The 19,745-nt window shown below is 65.5% G+C and overlaps 6 protein-coding genes across 6 annotated transcripts; 2 read left to right on the top strand and 4 right to left on the bottom strand.

The window, feature by feature from the left end:
* Positions 1-73: 73 nt before the first annotated feature.
* Positions 74-1,688, bottom strand: RPA43 (DNA-directed RNA polymerase I subunit RPA43; the record flags this gene model as incomplete). Its single annotated transcript, XM_076649959.1, has 4 exons — positions 74-605; positions 667-1,048; positions 1,115-1,398; positions 1,477-1,688. The coding sequence occupies 4 exons, from the start codon at positions 1,686-1,688 to the stop codon at positions 74-76; spliced, it is 1,410 nt and encodes a 469-aa protein (XP_076504423.1).
* A 210-nt stretch (positions 1,689-1,898) lies between these two features.
* Positions 1,899-3,291, top strand: JCM10292_005910 (18S rRNA (guanine-N(7))-methyltransferase family protein; the record flags this gene model as incomplete). The annotated part of the gene is made up of 7 exons (XM_076649958.1): positions 1,899-1,940; positions 2,023-2,120; positions 2,183-2,322; positions 2,424-2,520; positions 2,582-2,792; positions 2,877-3,172; positions 3,258-3,291. The coding sequence occupies 7 exons, from the start codon at positions 1,899-1,901 to the stop codon at positions 3,289-3,291; spliced, it is 918 nt and encodes a 305-aa protein (XP_076504422.1).
* Positions 3,292-3,813: 522 nt separating this feature from the next.
* JCM10292_005909 (uncharacterized protein) lies at positions 3,814-5,516 on the bottom strand (the record flags this gene model as incomplete). Its single annotated transcript, XM_076649957.1, has 8 exons — positions 3,814-3,954; positions 4,039-4,222; positions 4,284-4,497; positions 4,555-4,815; positions 4,873-4,895; positions 4,958-4,988; positions 5,263-5,341; positions 5,418-5,516. The coding sequence occupies 8 exons, from the start codon at positions 5,514-5,516 to the stop codon at positions 3,814-3,816; spliced, it is 1,032 nt and encodes a 343-aa protein (XP_076504421.1).
* Positions 5,517-6,370: 854 nt separating this feature from the next.
* VID27 (Vid27p) lies at positions 6,371-10,004 on the bottom strand (the record flags this gene model as incomplete). The annotated part of the gene is made up of 10 exons (XM_076649956.1): positions 6,371-6,414; positions 6,523-6,574; positions 6,682-6,859; positions 6,934-7,564; positions 7,647-7,734; positions 7,804-7,994; positions 8,103-9,157; positions 9,230-9,833; positions 9,900-9,909; positions 9,996-10,004. The coding sequence occupies 10 exons, from the start codon at positions 10,002-10,004 to the stop codon at positions 6,371-6,373; spliced, it is 2,862 nt and encodes a 953-aa protein (XP_076504420.1).
* A 176-nt stretch (positions 10,005-10,180) lies between these two features.
* MYO1 (myosin 1) lies at positions 10,181-16,425 on the top strand (the record flags this gene model as incomplete). The annotated part of the gene is made up of 16 exons (XM_076649955.1): positions 10,181-10,251; positions 10,503-10,605; positions 10,722-10,865; positions 10,945-11,020; positions 11,100-11,211; positions 11,285-11,573; positions 11,650-11,812; positions 11,921-12,036; positions 12,095-12,586; positions 12,670-12,867; positions 12,950-14,612; positions 14,674-15,503; positions 15,560-15,703; positions 15,765-15,896; positions 15,958-16,279; positions 16,337-16,425. The coding sequence occupies 16 exons, from the start codon at positions 10,181-10,183 to the stop codon at positions 16,423-16,425; spliced, it is 4,944 nt and encodes a 1,647-aa protein (XP_076504419.1).
* Positions 16,426-18,029: 1,604 nt separating this feature from the next.
* On the bottom strand, positions 18,030-19,712 carry JCM10292_005906 (uncharacterized protein; the record flags this gene model as incomplete). The annotated part of the gene is made up of 8 exons (XM_076649954.1): positions 18,030-18,507; positions 18,572-18,743; positions 18,876-18,915; positions 18,978-19,048; positions 19,105-19,205; positions 19,263-19,352; positions 19,421-19,542; positions 19,644-19,712. The coding sequence occupies 8 exons, from the start codon at positions 19,710-19,712 to the stop codon at positions 18,030-18,032; spliced, it is 1,143 nt and encodes a 380-aa protein (XP_076504418.1).
* Between the last annotated feature and the right edge of the window lie 33 nt (positions 19,713-19,745).

The following is a 19,745-nucleotide window of genomic DNA, read 5'->3' as shown; positions in this document are numbered from 1 at the left end:
TCGTAACACGGTCCAGGCTGTGAGGAAGATGTGCATCCCACGCAAAGAGTCTATGGCCGCTCCGACTCGCAGCTCAAGGCTCGGCCTTGACCTTTGCCTTCTTGCTCTTCCGCCCTTCCTTTCCCTCCTTGTCCTTCTTGTCCCGCTTCTTGTCCTTCTTCTCCTTCTTGTCGGCCTTCTTCTCGACCTTCTTCACCGGCGGCGGCAGCGGGCTCGGGCTCGGGCTCCTGCTGCTCTCGCTCCCGTCCGAGCCCTCGCCGTCGTCGTCGTCGTCCCCGCTCTCGTCCTCGTTGAACCGCGGCACGGCGTCGCGCCCCGTGCGCGGGATCCCCGTCCCGACGCGGTCGTCGTCGTCCGCGTCGAGCCCCTCGCTGTCGCTCTCGCTCGACGACGCCTCGGCGGGGTCCTCCTGCTCGTCCTCGTCGGACGAGGCGGACGACGCGGCGCCGCGCTTGCGCTTCTTGAGCGACGGCTTGAGCAGCGACGAAGACGGGTTGGTCGGGTGGGCCGACGCGGACGAGGTGAGGGCGGCGCGGGCGGCGGGGGAGAAGGGGTCGGCGAGGAGCGAGCCCGTGCAGGACAGGAGAGAGTTGGTCGTCGTGAGGCTACGGAAGCACCATGCGTCAGTTTCTCCGCAGTAGGAGCACGCGAGGACCGAGAACGCACTCGACGAGAGTGAACTCGAGCCGCCCGTCCTTGCCGCCGAGCGGTTCGCGCGTTGCGCGGTGCACCCACCATCCGCGCTCGGCGTCGTGCCCTTCCTCCTCGACCTCTTCCTCCTTCGCCTCCTCCAATTTCGGCTCCTCAACCTCACCCGCCTCTGCATCCTCACCCTCGACCGACTTTTCCGCGCTGCGCACGACCTCGTCGACGACGCTCTTGAGCGGGACGGCGGCGTTCCTGCGCTCGAGGACGACGGCGGGGACGGGGCAGTCGGGGTCAAAGACCCAGATGTCGCTTGGGACGTGGGACGACGGGATCGAGGCGTTGAAGAGGTTGTGCAGGAGGAGCGAGACGTGCGAGGGAGACGAGAGCGTGAGGGTGCCGACTGCGGGTGAAGGCGATTGAGCACAGAGTGGCAAGGTATGAAGCCAGAACAGGGATAGCGACGCACCCAGCTTCATGCCAATCCGTGGCCGCCAGCCTACACCCTCCCACTCGACGTCTGCAAGCGTGAACCCGCTTCCCGGGATCATCGGCAGCGTCTTGACGCGGATGACCTCGTCATCCTCGTCTTCGGCTCCGGCGCCCGGCTGTGGAGACGAGACGAGCGCTCGCGGGTTTATGGGCGTTAGGTGGTCGAAGGGGTTGGCGGCGGCGGGGAAGGAGGCGGCGGGATGGAGGAAGCGAGGAGTCGGGGTGAAGGAGAGGAGGACGGCGCGGATCGGCGGGAGGTACCTGCAGAGGTCGTCCTGGTGTCAGTATGGATGCACTGGACGGCACACGGCCTCGTCAGACGCGAGGAGCGAGGCGCACCGCATGACCCAGCCTGCGAGGACCTCACGGACGCCGTCCATGCCGCCGTCTGCGGCGGGGATGGGGTTGTCGCCGCGCGAGGCAAAGACGGGTGCGATGGGGATGCGCATGGTGGCCTTGAAGGCGATGAACTGGGCGTCGCCGTCGGGTGCGCCCTGAGCATGCGCGACCGAGCGGAGACGGAGCGAGCCGGCGGCGGTGGACGCGGCCATGGCTGGGGAGCGCGGGGCGGGTAGAGTGTGGGCACGTGCACGCTCTGGACACGCTCTCGCACGCGCACGGCGAGAGGACGGGGCGGGGCGAGGGCGAGGCGGTGCCCAAGCTCTTTCGCTCGCTCGCTCGCCGCTTCCCCGCCCGCCGCTGTCTCGCGTCGCCGCTCGCCTAGCCAGGCACGCCCGCACTCCAGAGCCCGCCGTACAGCCATGAGCGGGAACCGCCCCGAACACATCGCCCCGCCCGAAGTCGTCCGTCTCGCTCCCGCGCTCTCCGCATCCTCATCAGTTCGCAACTCGAGCTGACTCTCTCGTCCCTCTGCCCTGCACGCAGTTCTACAATGCAGACGAGGCAGGCAAGTACACCGCAAACACCCGCGTCCAGGCCATCCAGGCAGAGATGACCTACCGCTGCCTCGAGCTCCTCGACCTGTCCGTCCAACTCGCCTCGTCCTCGCACCTAACGAGTCGCACTGACGCCTCGGCACGTGCAGGCCGTGCTCGAGCATGGACGAGGACATGCCCCGGTCGAGCTACCTCCTCGACATCGGCGCAGGGAGCGGGCTCAGCGGCGAGATCCTCACGGAAGAGGGCCATCAGTGGGTCGGCATGGACATCTCGGGCGGCATGCTCGGTGCGTCAGCTTGCTTTGTTGGACATCACGTCGGTCTTCAGCGGAAGGACGGCGTGTCGACGTTCTAGACAGAGAAAGCTGACCCGCTCGCTCTCCCGCAGAGGTTGCCCTCGAGCGCGAAACGGAAGGCGACCTGATGCTCGCCGACATCGGTCAGGGCATCCCCTTCCGTCCCTCGTCTTTCGACGGCGCCATCTCGTGCGTCCCTGGCCGTTCCTCCCTCACTGCGCCCCGCTGACCCCGCTTCTTCACTTCACAGCGTCTCGGTCCTGCAATGGCTGTGCAACGCCGACTCGACGGCGCACTCGCCCGCGGCGCGCCTCCTGCGCTTCTTCACCGACCTCTTTGGCTCGCTGCGCAAGGGCTCGCGCGCAGTGTTCCAGTTCTACCCCGAGAGCGACGAGCAGGTCACGTTCATCATGCAGCAGGCGACCAAGGCGGGCTTTGGCGGCGGACTCTGCGTCGACTACGTGCGTCGACGTTTCACCTGTGGCGAGGTCGCCGCGGTGCGAGACATGCAATCGTGCTGACCCTTCGCGCGCTCGCTCGCACAGCCCAACTCGAGCAAGAAGAAGAAGTTCTACCTGATCCTCTTTGCCGGCCAGCCCATCGTCGGCGGCAAGCCGCAGCCCATCGCCGTCCCCGAAGGCCTGCGCGATGAGCACGATGGCGCGGGCACGGTCGCGTACGAGAAGAAGCGCGCCGACGCCGACCTGCGCAAAAAGTTCCGCCGCGGCGGCAAGGGAAAGGGCAAGAAGGGCGCAATGAAGGAGCAGACCAAGGAGTATGTCATGCGCAAGAAGGAGCTGTACCGCCAGCGCGGCAAGGAGGGCGTCCCGCGAGACTCCAAGTGCGTTTCGCTTTCACTCAGCCAGGTCGCGCTCGCTTCTCTTGAGGCGGTTTTCGAAAGGCTCGAGCTGATCCTCATGGCACAGATACACCGCGCGCTCTCGCAAGCCGCGATTCTGAGCTGCTCCCCCTCACCCGCTGTCTCGCCTCTTTGCATCTCCCTGTCGTTCCTTCACGTCCCTTGCCTCTTGTTTTGTTGTATCCGCCTACTACGCAACGCCGTCGGTTTCTTTCTGCCCGCTCCTCGTCACACTCGGGCCGCGTGTCGTGTCTCTCGAGAACCGCTCCTCAGCGCGAGCCCTGAAGCCGACGGTCGGAAACGAGAGAAACGTCTACATGCAGTGGGGAAGGGGGAGCAGCCGCACACGAGCGTGCTGCCGCGGTACAGATCGCGGAAGGTGCCCAGGGTGGACGAACGAGGACGGTATGCAAGAGAGAGAGGACAGACAGGGAGGGAGGCACGGAGCACGAGGCGGTATTACGGTAGGAGCGGGGGTAGTGTCTGTCTCGAAATGTACGGGAGAGAAAGCGGAATCTACAGTCGGAGAGAAAGCCTGGACTGATGTAACCGAGACGAGAGGGAGAGGGTATCGTGTGCGCACGGAGGGACGAGGGGAATGCCGAAGATGCACAAGGCAGCGTCTAAGCGCCGACCTTGGCAACGACGGTTGGTGGCGGGTTGCCCTGCGCGTGCGAAGCCGCTTGCGCGGGGAGAGGAGGGACGAGCTGGAATCGGCCGCCGACCTTGGTGAGGAGGTAGGCCTCCCACGACGAGATGAGGTACTGCATGCATCCGTGGAACGATCAGCACTTGACTCAGGTCGACAGGAGCGAGGCCAAACGGAGAGGGGAAGCGACGAGACGCACGTTCGCAATGCCCGAGTACCAGAACGAAGTCCACGCGAACAGGCTCGACGTCTCCTTGGCGACCTTGCCCCAGTCCTGCTCCATCTCGGCGCGAAGATCGAGCAGCGCCTTGGTCCGGTCGGTAAGGATGGCGGCCGCGCCCCACTTCGTCGCCTCGATCATCTCACGGCGAGAGTTGACCGTCCTGCAACTCGCTCTGCGTCAACTCGGAACGAACATGAAGGAGAGAGAAGAGAGTGGCGCACCAGACGGTCAAGTCCTTGCCAGCCTTGCGGCAGTCCTCGCGGAAGGCCGCGCCGTCGGCGTTGACCATCGACTGGAACGACATGGACATGGTGCCGACATCGTTCCAGAAGTACTTGCGGGCGAGCGACGGGCTCATGCCAATGTGGCCGCGGCGGCAGTAGGGGAGGAGGCGGCGTGCGGGCTCGATGAATTTGGGGTGCCACAAACCGAGGACTGCGGAAACGAATGTGAGTCGGAGGAGGTCTCGCCGGGACAGGAAGGACCACGCACGGAGTCGCGGTGCAAGCTTCGTCTGCCAGCTCTCGTGCTTCTCCACCAACGCGCGCATGATCGTGAAAAGGCGTTCAGGCTCGTTGTCGACCTTGATGTCGATGTTGAGGAGGACGTGCTGGTTGGCCGGCTGCATGAGGAGGTCGAGCGTCTCGCGCAGCAGCGGAATCTTCTGATGCGGCTCCTCGATGGTTCGCAGCTGGTCCAGCTGGCCGTGATACCGCATCTCGGCGATCGCGCCCGTCCCGTTCATCGTGCGGTCTGCGAGCAGCGAACGTCAGGGCCCACTCTTCTTCGCATCTCGCCGTCCTCACGCACCGACTCGGGGGTCATGAAAGGTCCTGCAAATGATCGCGAAGGTTAGCTGCAGCTCGACGAGGGCAAGGGTCAGCGTTGGACGTACACAATCTCGTCGTCAAGCGTAACGTGCACATCTGCGTGTCGCAAACGCGCGTCAGCTTCACGTTCTCGACGCATTATTGAAGCTGTGAGAGCCGCCCGGTCGACGCAACGGCAGGACGTCAAGTCGCCGCGGCGGCACTTGACTCGCACCTCCCTTGCATCGGCGCAACCGCAACCATTCGTCCCACGGCATCCAGTAGCATCGCTGAGCTCCGTACAGCACGGCAGACGCGGTGGGACACGCCCGCGACGCCTCCGTTGCGCGATTCCGCAAATAGGGCCACCGCCGGAATAAGCTCGACTGACCCGTCTCGATGCCCTCTGCGCCGTCTCGGATGGCGGCCGCAAAGCTTGCGATAGTGTTTTCCGGAAAGGCGGCGGAAGCCTGTGGTGCGCAAGAAACGAGGGGATGGTCACGCCTCCGCTCGGCGTCGGCCGCTCGGATGCGGGAGGGAACGCACGCCGCGGTGGCCCCAGCAGGCGGGCGCGTAGTCAAAACTGTCCTTGTTGCGCTCGAGCGCGGGCTTGACGGGTGCGGGTGCGGGCGCGGGCGCAGCCATGGTGGTCCTGCGAATGCGGCGAGGGAGGAACGTGCGGCGACAAGGAGGCGGTGCGGGGGATAAGCCGAAGCAGCGAGTGCGGCGGGCGAGGGGCGGCAGCAGGCGCGGGCGGAGGAGGGCAGCGGGTGCGAGGGAAAGAGACGCCGTGCCGGGCTGCAGTCGACGTGGTCAGCGGCGTGTGAGGGAGGAGAGAAGCGCGGTTTCGCAGAGGGCGGCCGACCCCGGACACGCCATGTCCGAGCTGCCGCGCACGCCGCCACAGACGGGGATGGCGGGTACTCACTTGCTCGTGGGTGTCAACGGAAGTAGTCGATGGGGATTGCGCGAGCGGTCGAAGCACGAGAGGCGAGCGAGCGTGCTAGAGGCAATATAAAGGGCGACCGGGCGAAACCACGATGGGCCGTAGCCGGACGACGAGATTCCTTCTCGGTTGACTCGCACTGGCGCGTCTTTCAAGCGCGGGAAGCAGCACAACTCTCCGTGCTCGTGGTGCACCAGGTGAGCGCTGGCCCAGCTACGCCACTCAGGAGACTTGCGCGGGCACGTGGGCTGTGGCACGTTCCGCGTCGACCCGTGAATGGCGCGCGTTTACACGGCATCGCTGACCCTCTTCCTGGAATGAGTGTCGCATTGCAGCGGAAACGAAACGTGGACGGAGAGCGGGGTTGTACAGCAGGCAGACGGGAGCGGAAGACCGAGCCGGACAAGGGGCGACAGAGGACGGCGTACACGGCACAAACGCAGGCGTATTAGGGCATGGTAGAGATGCCAATGTTGGAAGTTGTACAGGCGGCCAAGCAAGGTCGGAATGGGATGTGTCGAAATGGAGTGGGCGGGCACGAGAAGCGAAGCGCTCAGTGGCCATCCCAGGTGCGCACGATCGAGTCGCGTGTGGGCGCTGTGGGAAGAATAGGTCAGTGTTGCTCGGTGTTGATGCTGAGATCGTGCGGTCGACGCTGCAGTCGTCGAACGGCGACACGAACGAGGTGAGCAATGTCTGAAGCACCTTTGAGCTTCTTCTTCTCCTCGACAAAGACGTTCTCCGGGAGCGTCACAATCTACGCGAGTGCAGATCAACGTCAGCACTCTGCCACAAGTAAGCACTAGCCAGGCCGCGACCATCTGCGATGACACCGCGCATACGAAGCGAGCAGGAGCGACGCACAATCTCGCGGTCACCGCCGAACTTGAAGTTGTCGGCAACGACGTCGTCCGAGAAGCGGCGCAGCGTATAGTTGTGGATGTTGCCGGCCTTGACCTGGCGGAAGTTCCACGCGACGATGAATGGGCCGGTCGACGTGACAATCGTCTTTTCGGGCTCGCCCGTCAACGCGGCGTTGAACCTGCGAGCCGTACATCTTGACGTCAGCATACTGGCTGAGCAAGCGGGGGCATGAAGGGAGGAGCGAGGACGCACTTGGCCGGGGTGAAGCTGACGCCGTCGCCGCCCTGGACCTCCTGCATGTGCGCGACATGCTCTGGCTTGAGCGTGAGGCGCCGCGGCGTAGGCTTTGCCGCTGCCGGGAACGCGCGGTCGAACCCGCTCTGGCCGGCGTACTTGGACCCGCTCGACTCGGGGATGAGCGTGTCGATCAGGAGGAGGTACGTCTTGCACGTCGCGAGGACCCAGCGCCCGTCGGCCGACACGTCGATGCCGAGGATGGCGTCTCCGAGGGCGGGGAGCGCCGTCTTGGCAATCTTGCCGAGCTTGTCAAACAGCCGGATGTCGCCCTTCTGGCTCGCGACGGCGAGCTTGCCCGACTCGGTCGTCGCCGCCGCGCTGAAGTCGGCCTTGGTCGCGTACTGCTTGAACTCGGACTCGACGAGCTTGCTGCCGCCGAGGCGCGGGTCGATGCGGAACAGGCCGTTGCGCGAGTGGCCGATAAAGGTCTGCTGCTGCGTCGTCTGCGCGAACTTCGAGTCGGGCAGGAAGTTGGACACGGCAAAGTCGTCCGACACCTTGTACTCGTCGACGACCTTGCCCGTCTCGAGATCAAGTCGGTACAGTGAGCCAGGCGCGAGCGGGTTCTGCAAGATCATCGACGTGTCTGTGCAGAGGGATAGTCACTCGAGTACAATCAGTGGCCGTTCGACGAACCGCAGCGACCGATCGTCAGGTCCCCCACGCACCTTGGTTGTGCAGCATGACCGTGCCCGGCGCAAAGTTCTTGTTGTTCGGCCCGCCGGCGATGTTGACGATGCTCGTTACGAACTTAAGCTGCGACGCCGCACGGGAGCACGTCAGTTCCGCTCGCGACTGCGACTGCACTGGAGTAACTGCACGCACCTTCTTGCCGCCCTCGCGCTGCTGCTTGAAGACGCCAATCATGTCGCCCTGCACCACGAACGAGAGGTCGTCCTTGTAGCCGACGGCGAGCTGGCTGTTCTTGGCGCGGCGCTTCTCGCCAATCGCGAGCTGCTTGGGTTGTTTCTTCGAGAAGGCCGCACGGCCGGCTGAGGGTGCGCGGCGGTCGTCGTCTGCGGTCGCGGTTCAGCGTGAGTTTCGTGCTGTACTCTCTGACTGACCCTCGCAGCTCGGATGCAGAGGAAAGCTGCACCCGAGCGGAGGTTCAAAACGAGACGCACCGGAATCCTCGTCCTCTTCGTCGCTGTCCCGCGTCGGCTCCGGCTCGCTCTCCTCCTCCTCGTCCAGCTCTTGCGCGACCTCGCGCTCCTCCTCCTCCCTCTCCCTCTCCTCTCGCTCCCGCTCGTCCTCGTCAATCCCCTCGGCGTCCCACATCTCGTCGTCCTCCTCGAGCCACGCCTTGCGCGCGTACTCCTGCTCCGGGCCCTGGAGGCGCTTCCACGCGCCGGCGCCGTGCTTGTCCTCGAACAGCGCGCGACTGACGGCCTCCTGCAGCGCCGAAAAGGCCTCGTCCTGCTCGAGGCGGAGCAGCCACGTGAACGTCTGCGGGCCCTCGCTCCCATCCGACGATGCCGCCGTGGTGTAGTTGAAGACCATGGCCTTTTCGCGCTCGGCGAAATTGACCGTCGTGTCGGCCGTCACGGCCTGCGACACCCACACGTCGCCCTCGTTGTCGGCATTGGCGACGACGAGCCAGTGTCCCCCTCCGCTGTCCTTCTGCAGCGCGTACAATCCCGCACGCACGGCCGCGTCCTGCTGCATGAAGAGGCCCGTCGCGCGGTCGTACAGGTGCAGCGACGCGAGCACCGTGATGACGGGCGTCGGCTCGCCCGACGGGGCGGGCGGCGCGGGCGGCGCGCGGAGCGAGGGCGCGTGCGGGTCGTCGACGGGCACAGGGGGCGCCGCCTTGCCCTTGCCCTTGCCCTTTCTCGGAGAGGGGCTCGGCTTGGACGACGACGACGAAGAGAGAGTCGCCTTCTGCATGAGCTGCTGCGCGAGCTCGTCCCCGCTGTCGTCGTCGCCCTCGCCCTCGCCCGCACTCGCCGCTTCGGCAAACGCGTCCTCCTCGTCCGAGTCGGGCAGCGTCGTCGGGCGACTCGGCGCCGCGTCGCGCTCGTCATCCGAGTCGGGCGAGGTCGCGCGGAAGAGGGGCGCTCGCGGCTCGGCGGCGTGTGGCGGTGCGGCGCGAGAAGGGGTCGCTTGCGTCGAGGAGGCGGCGGATTGGGGCGGGAGAGAGGGATAGAGAGGAGCTGCGGGGGCGGGAGCGGGAGCGCGCCTGCGAAATTGGCGAGGGGAGAGGTAAGCTCCGGCACCGTCAGCAGCGAGCGAGAGAGAGCGCGCAACGCACTCGACCTTGAAGTCGTCTTCGAGGGTGCGCTCTGCCTCGCGCGCCTCGCGGTCGTCGGCGGGCCATTCCTGCGAGTGCTTGCGCTCCCACATGCAGCGCCAGCAGAGGCGCTCAAAGTCGCGCGCCTGCTGCTCGGTGACGGTGCCGTCGCTCGGGAGGACAAACTCGAACTCGTCGTCGGGGCCGTCGCCGTCGGGGTCGAGCCAGGTGAACGAGATGGCGTGGTGGGGCGGCGCGGAAGCGGACGCGGAGGGTGAGGGCAGGGCGGCGGCAGTCGAGGTCGAGGTCGAAGGGGTCGGAGCGCTGCTGGCGGGGTCGAGGGCGGGGCCGAGGGAGAGGAAGAGCGAGGCGTCGAGGAGGAAGGAGCGCTCGTCGGCCGACTCTGCGTCCTCGTCGAGGAGCTGCTCCTCGCCCTCCTGGAAGGCGCGGGTGACGACGAGCTGGTAGGCGTGCGGGTGGGTGGTGCGGCGGACCGAGAGGGTGGCGTCGATGAAGATGCACTCGCGGCTGCCGCGGACCGAGTCGGGGCGGACGAGGAAGAGGCGGCCGCCGTCGAGGGTGGTGAGTTCGGGGGCGGGGCCGGCCTGCCCGCTGATGCCAAAGACTGCGGGAGGTGCGCAGGGGTGAGTGAGCGCGACTGTGTGAGGGCAAGAGAGCAGAGGCTACGCACGGCGGTTGACCTGTGTGCGGGTGAGTGAGGGGCCAGGCAAGGTGAGTTGGGTGAGGAGGGGTGGTGCCGTGGAGGGGAGGGGAGAAGCGGGCGCACGAGGAACATGGCTTGGGAGGTGTGCTGCCTGCTGGCTCAGACCACGGCCACACCCACTCGAGGCACTACGGCGCGGCGACAGACAAGGAGGAGAGCCAGGCTGCGTCGCCCCCGCCTCTCGTCGCTCGCCGACCGTCGGCGCCGCTTGACCGCCCGCTCCTCTCGCGTGCCCGGCCTCGCGGGCCATGGCGCACTCGCGCGCAAAGTCGTCCGCACTGGACCAGCACCGCCTCGCAGAGTGGAACCAGCGCAAGTGGCACGTCCACCTCTCGCTCGCCCCCTCCGCCCGTGTTGATTGACCGCACGCACGCGCCCCTCGCCCTCGCTCGTCTGCGCCCGAGCTACGCGCTCGAGACGACCGATCCGAGGCTGGACAGCGCCGCCGGCGTCCCAGCAGCCCTGCCAGCGCCCCGCTTGACCGCGCATGGCTGACCCGCGTCTTGCTTCTCCTCTCCGCCCCACCGCTCCGTCCGTCCGCCGTCGTCACCTGCATCCGCAACTCTGCAGGGTCTGGGTCCCCGACGACGACAAGGGCTACGTCGCAGGCTGGGTCGTCAAAGATGACCCCGACGCCGCGACCAGCACCGTCGCACTCGCGTCGGGCGACGAGGTGCGCTCGGCATCTGCTCACTTCGCTCTGCGTCGCTCTCGAGCCGCTCTCAGCGTTGCGTGTGATCCCCTGACGCCAGTGCACTAGTCGCTGACGCCCCCTGTCGCCGTCGCCAGATGCGCACCGTCGAGACGGACCTCCTCACCCGCGTCAACCCGCCCAACTTTGACGGCGCAGACGACATTGCCGACCTCACCTACCTCAACGAGGCCTCGGTCGTCCACAACCTCCGCCTCCGCTACCAGCGCGGCGACATCTACGTGCGTCGCCCTGACCGCGTCTCGTGCTGCGGCCTGGACGAGAGGAGCGTGCTGACCTGCTTCGGGTACATCACGGCAGACGTACTCCGGCCTGTTCCTCGTCGCTGTCAACCCCTACCGCAGCCTCCCCATCTACTCCCCGGCCGTCATTGAATGTGCGTCGCTCCCCTCTGATTCCGTGCGCGACCGCAGAACCTTCTCAAGCTGACCTGGTCGTGACGGTGCACGAATCAGCGTACAAATCGGCGAGGCGGGACCAGAACCCGCCACATGTGTTCGCCGTCGCCGAGAAGGCGTGGCAGAACATGATGGAGCAGCGCGACCAGAGCCAGAGCGTCCTCGTTACGTGCGTCCCAGTCTTCCTCCGCGCCCTCTTCATCCCCACCGAGTTCGCGCCATTCACGCATCCCGATGTGCAGTGGCGAATCGGGTGCCGGCAAGACGGAGAACACCAAGAAGGTGATCCAGTACCTCGCGGCCATCGCCGCCGACCCGCTCCCGTCCTCGTCGTCCTACGACCTCCTCGCGCGCCAGGCGCACGCAGACGCCTCGCTCGCGCGCACGTCGTCGCGCAAGCAGGTGAACGCAGGGAGGGCGGCGGGCGGGAAGCAGCTCGGGCAGCTCGAGAGGCAGATCCTCGAGGCCAACCCGATCCTCGAGGCGTTTGGCAACGCCCAGACGGTCAAGAACCACAACTCGTCGCGCTTTGTGCGTCTCTTTTCCTTCTCTTGACTCGTCGACTTTCTCTGGCGTTTCGCTGACAGAGAAAGGGGCTGCAACGCAGGGCAAGTTTGTCCGCATCTTTTTCAACAGCGCGGGCGCGATCGCGGGCGCCAACATCGACTGGTACCTGCTCGAGAAGAGCCGCGTCGTCGCGCGCAGCAAGGAGGAGCGCGCCTTCCACGTCTTTTTCCAGCTGTTGAGGGGCGCAGACGCAGACTTGCTTGGTGAGTCGCGGCGAACTGGCTAGTGTCCTGCGTGCAGCGCGAACAGTCAACTGCCGCGCTTGTGCGCTGGGGCCAGAAGTCCCGGAACGCTGACTCGTTGCACTTCAGATGCGTTGCTGCTCGCCGACGAGGCGCGGACTGGCACGACGGCGTTCGAGTACCTCAAGCACTCGCGGCAGGAGGTCGATGGCATGGACGACCGCGAAGAGTGGCGAGCGCTCGCCGTGCGTCTCCCACCTCTCGCCTCGTGCTTGGCTTTCGTGCTCACGCCCTCGTCCACAGCACGCCCTCGACACGGTCGGCTTCTCGTCAGACGAGCAGCTGTCGCTCTTCCGCATCATCGCCACGATCCTGCACCTCGGCCAGCTAACCCTCGCCCTCGCCGGCTCTTCGTCCTCGTCCTCGTCCGTCTCGGCGCACCTCTCGTCGCGCACCGCGCTCGAAAAGGCCGCCTTCCTCCTCGGCGTCCCCGCCGACGCGCTCTCGACCGCGCTCCTCCGCCCGCGCGTCCGCGCCGGCCGCGAGTGGGTCACGCAGGCGCGCTCGCGCGACCAGGTCGTCGCCGAGGTCGGCGCGCTCGCAAAGGCGCTCTACGAGAAGAATTTTGGCGCGCTCGTCGACCGCATCAATACGAGCTTGACGGCGGGGAAGGGCGCGGGCGGCGTCGGAGGAGGAGGAGGCGCAAAGACGTTCATTGGCGTGCTCGATATCGCGGGGTTCGAGATCTTCGAGACGAACGGGTTTGAGCAGCTGTGCATCAATCTCAACAACGAGGTGCGTCGCGCGCGCTCGCCCTCCACCCGGGCAGTTGATTCGCTGACGCGAGTCTCGCTCTTCGCGGGGCGTGCTTCATACAGAAACTCCAGCAGTTCTTCAATCACCACATGTTCGTCCTCGAGCAGGAGGAGTACGCCCGCGAGGACATCCGGTGGGACTTTGTCAACTTTGGCCTCGAGCTCCAGCCGACGATCGACCTCATCGAGAGCACCAACCCGATGGGCATCCTCGCGTGCTTGGACGACGCGAGCATCATGCCCAAGGCGACGGATGCAACGGTGCGTCTGCTAGACGCTTCAGTCTCACGTGCCGCCTCTTGGTCGAGCGCATTGCTGATGTGTCCCTGCCTCCAACGCACAGTTCACCGACAAGCTGCATCAGCTCGCGAGCGAGAAGCCAACGCCGACACCGTTCACCAAGTACTCGCCGTCGCGCCTTTCGCAGGGCTTCACCGTGTCGCACTACGCCGGCAAGGTCGAGTACCGCACCGACGGATGGCTCGACAAGAACCGCGACCCGCTCAACGATAACATCACCAGCCTGCTCGCTCAGTCGACTGACGGCTACGTTGCGGGTCTCTTTGCCGAATTCGCCGAGTCGGACGCGGCGGCGTCGGGGTCGGCGTTTCTTGAAGGTGGAGGCGCGGCAGCGGCTGGTCCGCGCATGCGCGTGCGCAAGGGCGCCTTCCGCACGGTCGGGCAGCGGCACAAGGAGCAGCTCGCGACGCTTATGACGCAGCTCAACTCGACGCAGCCGCACTTTGTGCGCTGCATCGTGCCCAATCTCCACAAGTCGCCGAGCGAGATCGACGTCCCGCTCGTGCTCGACCAGCTGCGGTGCAACGGCGTCCTCGAGGGCATCCGCATCGCACGCCTCGGGTACCCGAACCGCCTCCCGTTCTCCGAGTTCCGCCGCCGCTTCGAGCTCCTCGCCCCGGCGGGCGCGATCCCCAAGGGGTTCGTCGACGGCGCGCAGGCGTGCCAGACGATCCTCGAGCACTGCGAGCTTGACCCGGGCGCGTACCGCCTCGGCTTGACCAAGTGCTTCTTCAAGGCGGGCATCCTCGCCGAGCTCGAAGAGCGCCGCGACGACGTCCTGTCGGGCATCGTCTCGCGCCTCCAGGCGACCTGCCGCCGCTTTGTCGCGCGCCGCCAGGCCGTCAAGGTCCTGCACCGCGCGCACGCCGTGCGCACGATCCAGCGCAACGCGCGCGTCTACGCCGAGCTGCGCGCGTGGCCCTGGTGGCCGCTCTTCCAGCGCGTCCGGCCCCTCCTTGCCGCCGCACGCAGCGACGACGAGCTGCGGCGCCAGGCGGCCGAGCTCGCGGCGGCCAAGGAGCGCGCCGAGGCCGAGGAGCGCGAGCGCGCGCGCCTCGAGCAAGTGCGCGACGAGATGGCGCGCGCGCAGGACGAGCTTGCGCGCGAGCTCGAGGGCGAGAGGGCGCTCGCGGTCGAGAAGGAGGCGCTCCTCGTGCGGAGTCAGGAGCGCCAGGCGGCACTCCAGGACGCGCTCGGCGCCGCAGAGGCCGACTATGAGACGGTCTCGGCGCAGCTCGACCGCGCGCTCGAGGCCAAGCGCGCTGCGGACGAGCGTCTCTCCGGGCTCGGCGACGCGTACGCCAACCAGACGAAGCTCGTCGAGACGCTGCAGGAGGCGCAGGCTGCGTGGAAGGCGCGCGAGGCCGAGCTCGCGAGCCAGACGAGCGTGCAGACGGCGGAGTGGGAGCGCATTGTTGCCGAGCGCGAGACGGCCGTCAGCGCCGTCGCTGACCTCAAGCGCCAGCTGAGCGAGCTGGGGCAGGACCGCCGCCGCGAGCAGGACCGCGCGAACGCCGCCGTCAAGAGTCTCGAGGACCGCCTTGCGACCGAGACCAAGGCTTCGAGCGAAGCGAGGCAGAAGTTCGTGGCGCTCGAAACCGAGGCGAGGGCCGTCAAGGCCGAGGTGACGGCGCTCCAGCGTGCGCAGCGCGACGACGAGGAGAACTTGCGCGCCAAGGAGGCTGAACTCGCTCGCCTTCGCACCGGTGCGTCTGTGCCGCTGGCTTTGCCTTTCTCGCGCATGCACTGACCCGGACATGCTGCTAGACTCGACTGCCGTTCGTGCGCGCCTCGCAGACGCAACGGAGCATGCGCGCAAAGCCGCGAGTGAGCTCGCCGCGCTGCAGCAGGAGCTCGCATCGCAGGATTCGGCACTGCAGTCGAGCCGCTCGGCAGAGGCAAAGGCTGCTGCCGACCTGCTCGCGCTCAAGAAGCTGGTCGACGAGCAGGCGTCGGATCAGCAGCGCACGGCCGAGCTCGCCAAGATGCGCGAGGCCGAAATTCAGGACCTCAAGTTCCAGCTCTCAAAGACGACGTCCGACCTCTCGCTCGCACGCCGCGAATCCGCGCAGCAAGCTGAGCGGCTCACGACGGACCTCGACGCGGCCAGGAGCGAGGCGAGTGAGGCGCGCAGCCAGAAGCGCGAGCTTGAGCGCAAGTCAGCCGCCCAGGCCGCGAGTATCGCACAGCTCGAAGCACGCGTCGAAGACTACGCGCAGGCGCAGCAAGCGCACGAACTGCAGTTCGAGCTGCTGCGCACCGAAACGGCGGAGCAGATGCTGCAGGCGCGGGAAAAGTGGGAGAAGGAGCTCCACGATACGCGCGCACAGTTCCAGGTGCTCGAGGACGACGCGGTGCAGGCGCGCCGCGAGCGCGGGACGGCGCTGCGTGACGTCGAGGCGTACAAGGCGCTTCTCGAGGCCGAGCAGGAGTCGGTGCGCAAGCATGTCGCAGATAAGGCCAAGCTCGAGTCGCAGATCGAGCAGCAGCACCTCGTTCTTGCCGACCTCGACAAGATCAATGGCGATCTGCGCGCCGAGCTCGCGTCGACAAAGGCCCGCCTCGTCGTGGCCGAGGAGAAGGCCGGCAGGACAGTCGTGCGTCGTGTTCTCCCCCGTTTCGAGTACTCGTTGCTGACTGAATATTCCCGCAGGTCGAGCACATTCGCGTGCTGGAGGAGGCACAGCGTCTGCAGAACGCCGAAATGGACCGCATGCGTGGCGAGCGCGACAAGCGCGACGCCTACGTCCGTACGCTTGAGCGCGCACGCACGGCTCTGACGCAGTCGCTCGAAGACGTGAGCCGTTCCCAGCACTGCCGCGTAGGAAACCTGAATGACCCTCCGATTACGCTCGCAGCTGCAGCACGAGCGCGAAGCGGAGCGCCGCGCCGCTTTCACGAAGAAGGCGCCGCGCGACACGACGGCGGACCGCTTGTCGGAGGAAATTGCTAGCGAGCGAAAGGTCCGCGAGCTAGCCGAGGTCAATGTGGTACGTCCTATGCTGGCTCGCCTGTTCGGACGCGTTGCTGATTTTGCCTTGGCACGAACAGTCTCGCCTTCGCGCCGAGGTCCAGCATTTGCAAGCACTTCTCGACAGCCAAAAAGGCGAGAATGCTGAACTCAAGCGCCGTAACGCCCAGACGGAGCGTGAGCTTCAAAGGGTCGCCGCATCGGACCCGGAGGAGTCGCTCGTTTCGCCGAGCAAGTCGTACGCGGCCTTTGCTCCGCCTACTCTCCGTGATCCCGCACCCCGCTATATGGGCGAGAGTCGCGTAGCCAACGCTCTGCCGGAACCGCCTGCGCCGCGCACCAACGGGTACAAAGCGGAGGGAACCTTCGGATCGGGCTATGGATCCGTTCACGCAAGTCGCAGTGCGTCGCCCAACGGATCACGTGGCTGTCATTGTCTTGACCAGCATTGTTCCGCAGCTTCGGTTGACCTCAAGCGTGCATCGTTGCATTTCCCGTCATCGACCTCCCCTGTGCCTGCATCGCCCAAGCGGCGGATGTGGGAATGAATCCCCGTCCTACTTTCGTCTTTCTGTCCACTAGTGAGTGATTAGTCTGCATGTATGTGGATGAGGCTGACGCGCTTGGGTGCTGGTCCCACAGGCACTCCACCTTGTCATCGACTCTTGCTTCTTCACATTCATACCCATCGTTCTCTCTCCTTCGCCTCTCTCGCCGTTGTTGCCCTGACCCCTTTCCGCCTGTACACTCGCCCGGCATGTCGAGGCGCTGTATGTCTTCTTCCCCTTCATCGCAATGGACGATTTGCAGGTTTCTCCATTTCCGCGGATCCGACTCTCCGGCGACGCTCAGCTTGCAGCCACGACGGTGCTTTCTGCGATCATCAGGCAATCGGAGTGAATACCACACGCTTGCGTGCGCGAAGACAAGCGACTGTGCCGCCTTGGACGACCTCGTAGAACTCGCCAGGTCACCCTTGACGTTTGCTTTGCAGCCGCAGTGCGGGACCTTGTGTAGAAGAAGGCATCCTACAGCGTCTATATTCCCAGCGTCTACGCGCCAAACAGACGGGCAGAACAGCCCGCTCATCCGCACCATCAGGCGAGCCGTCGGGCGCGACCTTCCCACACTGTCATTTCGACGCTGCCGCTTCCCAGTCTCAGGCGCCAAAGGCTCCCGACCGAGACACGTGGCTCTGAGCTTGCGGGCGAGCGGGAAGAGCGACTTGTGCGCACCCGCCGCCCTCCCCTCTGTCGTTCTTCGTCAATCCCGTTCCGCCTTGCCTCCGCCGTCTCCCTTTCTCGCGTAAAGAGATTTACTCCGGCTCGCTCGGAGCACGCTGCCACCCATTGTCGCTCGCCATGCTCCTCTCGAGTCTCGTCGTGGCCTGCGCCCTCATCGGCGCTGGCTCACTCTCGCTCGCTTCCGCCTCGCCGAAACCTGGGGTCGCCCTCGGCTCTAGGATCACCGCCGAGCTCGACAAGCGGTCGCCCGAACCCTTCGCCGACCGTGGGAAGCGCGGCGGACACGGCGAAGACCGCCGCAAGGGCAAGCACCGCGGGGAAAGGACCGTCACAAGGAAGTCGACGTCGACGTCGATAGGTCGAAGTCGACGTCGAGATCGAGATCGACCGCTTCGGCGACGACACGCGCGACGGCTGCCCGCGCAGCTACCACTGCTGTGCATGTCCTTCGCTCGTCTTGGCCTTCTTCCGCCTCGCTTTCGAATTGACTATGCGTCGTCGGCTGTAGACCGCGGCCGCCGCTACCCGAAGAGGGGGCACGGCGGGTCCTGGCGTGGCCTCCGTCGCCACCGTGCATTTCCTTCGGTCGCTCGGCCTTCTGAACCCGCGCCCCGACTGGCCTTCTTCGCGCATCGCCACAGGTCGCGATATCTGCCGCAGGGTTCGCGTCGACGTCGACATTGACATTCAAATCGACGTCAATAGGCATTGGCGCATGGGCGGCAGGTGGGCGGGCAACATCAACTAGACGCTGCCCGCACGACACGCGATACGAAGGCGAGGATATGGGTCTCGTTGCTTGTCTCGCATCAACGACAAGACACACACAGGGGGAGCCACTGCGAAGATTACACCATTGCACAGGCTGGCACAACAGATGGGTTCATACGAGTCAAGAGGCTGCACAGTCAGACCTTCTCATCCGCCCTCACATCGAGGTCGTCTGCCGAATCTGCGTGCGACTCAAAGGAGACGGCCAACAGGGTTGACATGGTGTTTGCCGCAGGAACAAGCGGGCCTCTGCGGGCTGCCATGCTCAACCGGCGAGAAGGCGGGAGCGCAGGCTCGTCATCGATTTCCTCCTTGATCTCAACTTCCTCGACGATGTGGACTCCGATTGAGCCCGTGCCGCTGTTGTTGCGACCGAACGCAACCGTGTGGGAGCCGGGAAAGTACGAAGCTGACCGGCTCACGTGCGGCTTGCTCAGCTGCGTGGCTTCGCGACCGGCGGACGAATTGACCGTGGCGGCCTCGTCGCGGGTGACTGAAGGGCGAGTCACAAGGTAGCACATGACCGAGTTGAATGCGACGTCGAGTCCGCAGGAACCGAGGCAGACCCAGGAGAGTTGGTGGCCGTGCTGGAGGGTGAGGATGAAAATGTTGGCACTGGCGGCGCCAACCGAGGTTAGCGGTAGCTACAGCATGCGCCAGAGTGAGCTCCTACACGTACAAAGAGGTCACAAGCGAGGCAACCGCAGCGATGCAGGAGATGCGCGCGAGGCGCCGCGCCGCCGGGAATGCGCTTCGCCAGACGGGCCAGACGAATCCCACCGTCAAGTAGACGTTCGTACAGGCGTCCACCACCAACATAGGAATTGTTGACCAGCGGGTGAGCCCGATCACTGGCGAAACGAAAGGCCCGGGGGATGAGGAGGGGCGAAACAGGGGGGGAGCAAGGTTGAATATTAAAGGCGGGACAGGATGTTCGTCAACTACCGTGCCTCTTCAGACTTCTCTGTAAACGAAACACGTACGGCATGCACCGTCTTCGCGAATCTTGGCGATGCGGCCGATCTGGGCATAGACGACCAAGGCGGGTCAATACCGAATCTCGGCGTTCTGGGCGCATTGCTCACAATCATGGCAATTGCAACGGCAATCCATCCGGTGAAAAGGAGGAGGCCGCCGCGGTACCACCAGGATTTGACTGAGTACGAAGGAAGTCAGCGTCGGCCGAGACAAGGTGAGCAAGTGGCTCCGCACAGCGAGACGTCCTGCCACCCGACGTGTGCGAGTGGACTATGGCGAGCTTCTCCAGCAGCAGAATATACAAGATGGCCTTTGTGCCGGCGTAGAGCAGGACGCTTTGAGTGGACGTCAGCTTCACGGTTCCGTTCGCCATGCCCCGAAACGGCGCGCACCAGAGCCAGATGCCGCCCGAGCACGCGGCATATGAGTAGGAAGAACCGACGCCGAGGATGATGATTGCCGAGATGAAGACGAACAGAAGTCTAGCCGCGAACATTGATGAACTGAGCTGATCGTTCACACGCATTGTGAAAAAAGAGGCGAGGCTCACGATGCGGCCAGCAGCAGCACCACCAAGAGATGCACAAACGACATCCGGCGCAAGTGCGACCATGTTCCCCACCTGTGCGAGAGGAGGACGGACAGGAGGCCGACGACGAGGAGGTAGAGAGCCTGTATGCCAGTGTCAACCGGGTCGATTGAAATTACACGGGTGGTCTGCGCGCGAGGCTGCAACCTGACCCTGCAGAAAGGTCAAGGAGCGCTGGACGCACCGTCACGATGGCCCACACGTACTCCTGCCCTTCAGGCCAGACTGAGGTGACCCGATTCATCTCGTTCATTGCTTCGGCTGAGAGTAATGTGCACGCTTCGAT

Source organism: Rhodotorula paludigena (assembly GCF_050403205.1).
Source record: "Rhodotorula paludigena JCM10292 DNA, Rt_paludigena_JCM10292v1_ctg30, whole genome shotgun sequence".
In the NCBI taxonomy this organism is placed as follows: Eukaryota; Fungi; Basidiomycota; class Microbotryomycetes; order Sporidiobolales; family Sporidiobolaceae; genus Rhodotorula; species Rhodotorula paludigena.
The sequence above is the reverse complement of the archived record's forward strand: the minus strand, read 5'-3'. Positions and strand labels throughout refer to the sequence as shown.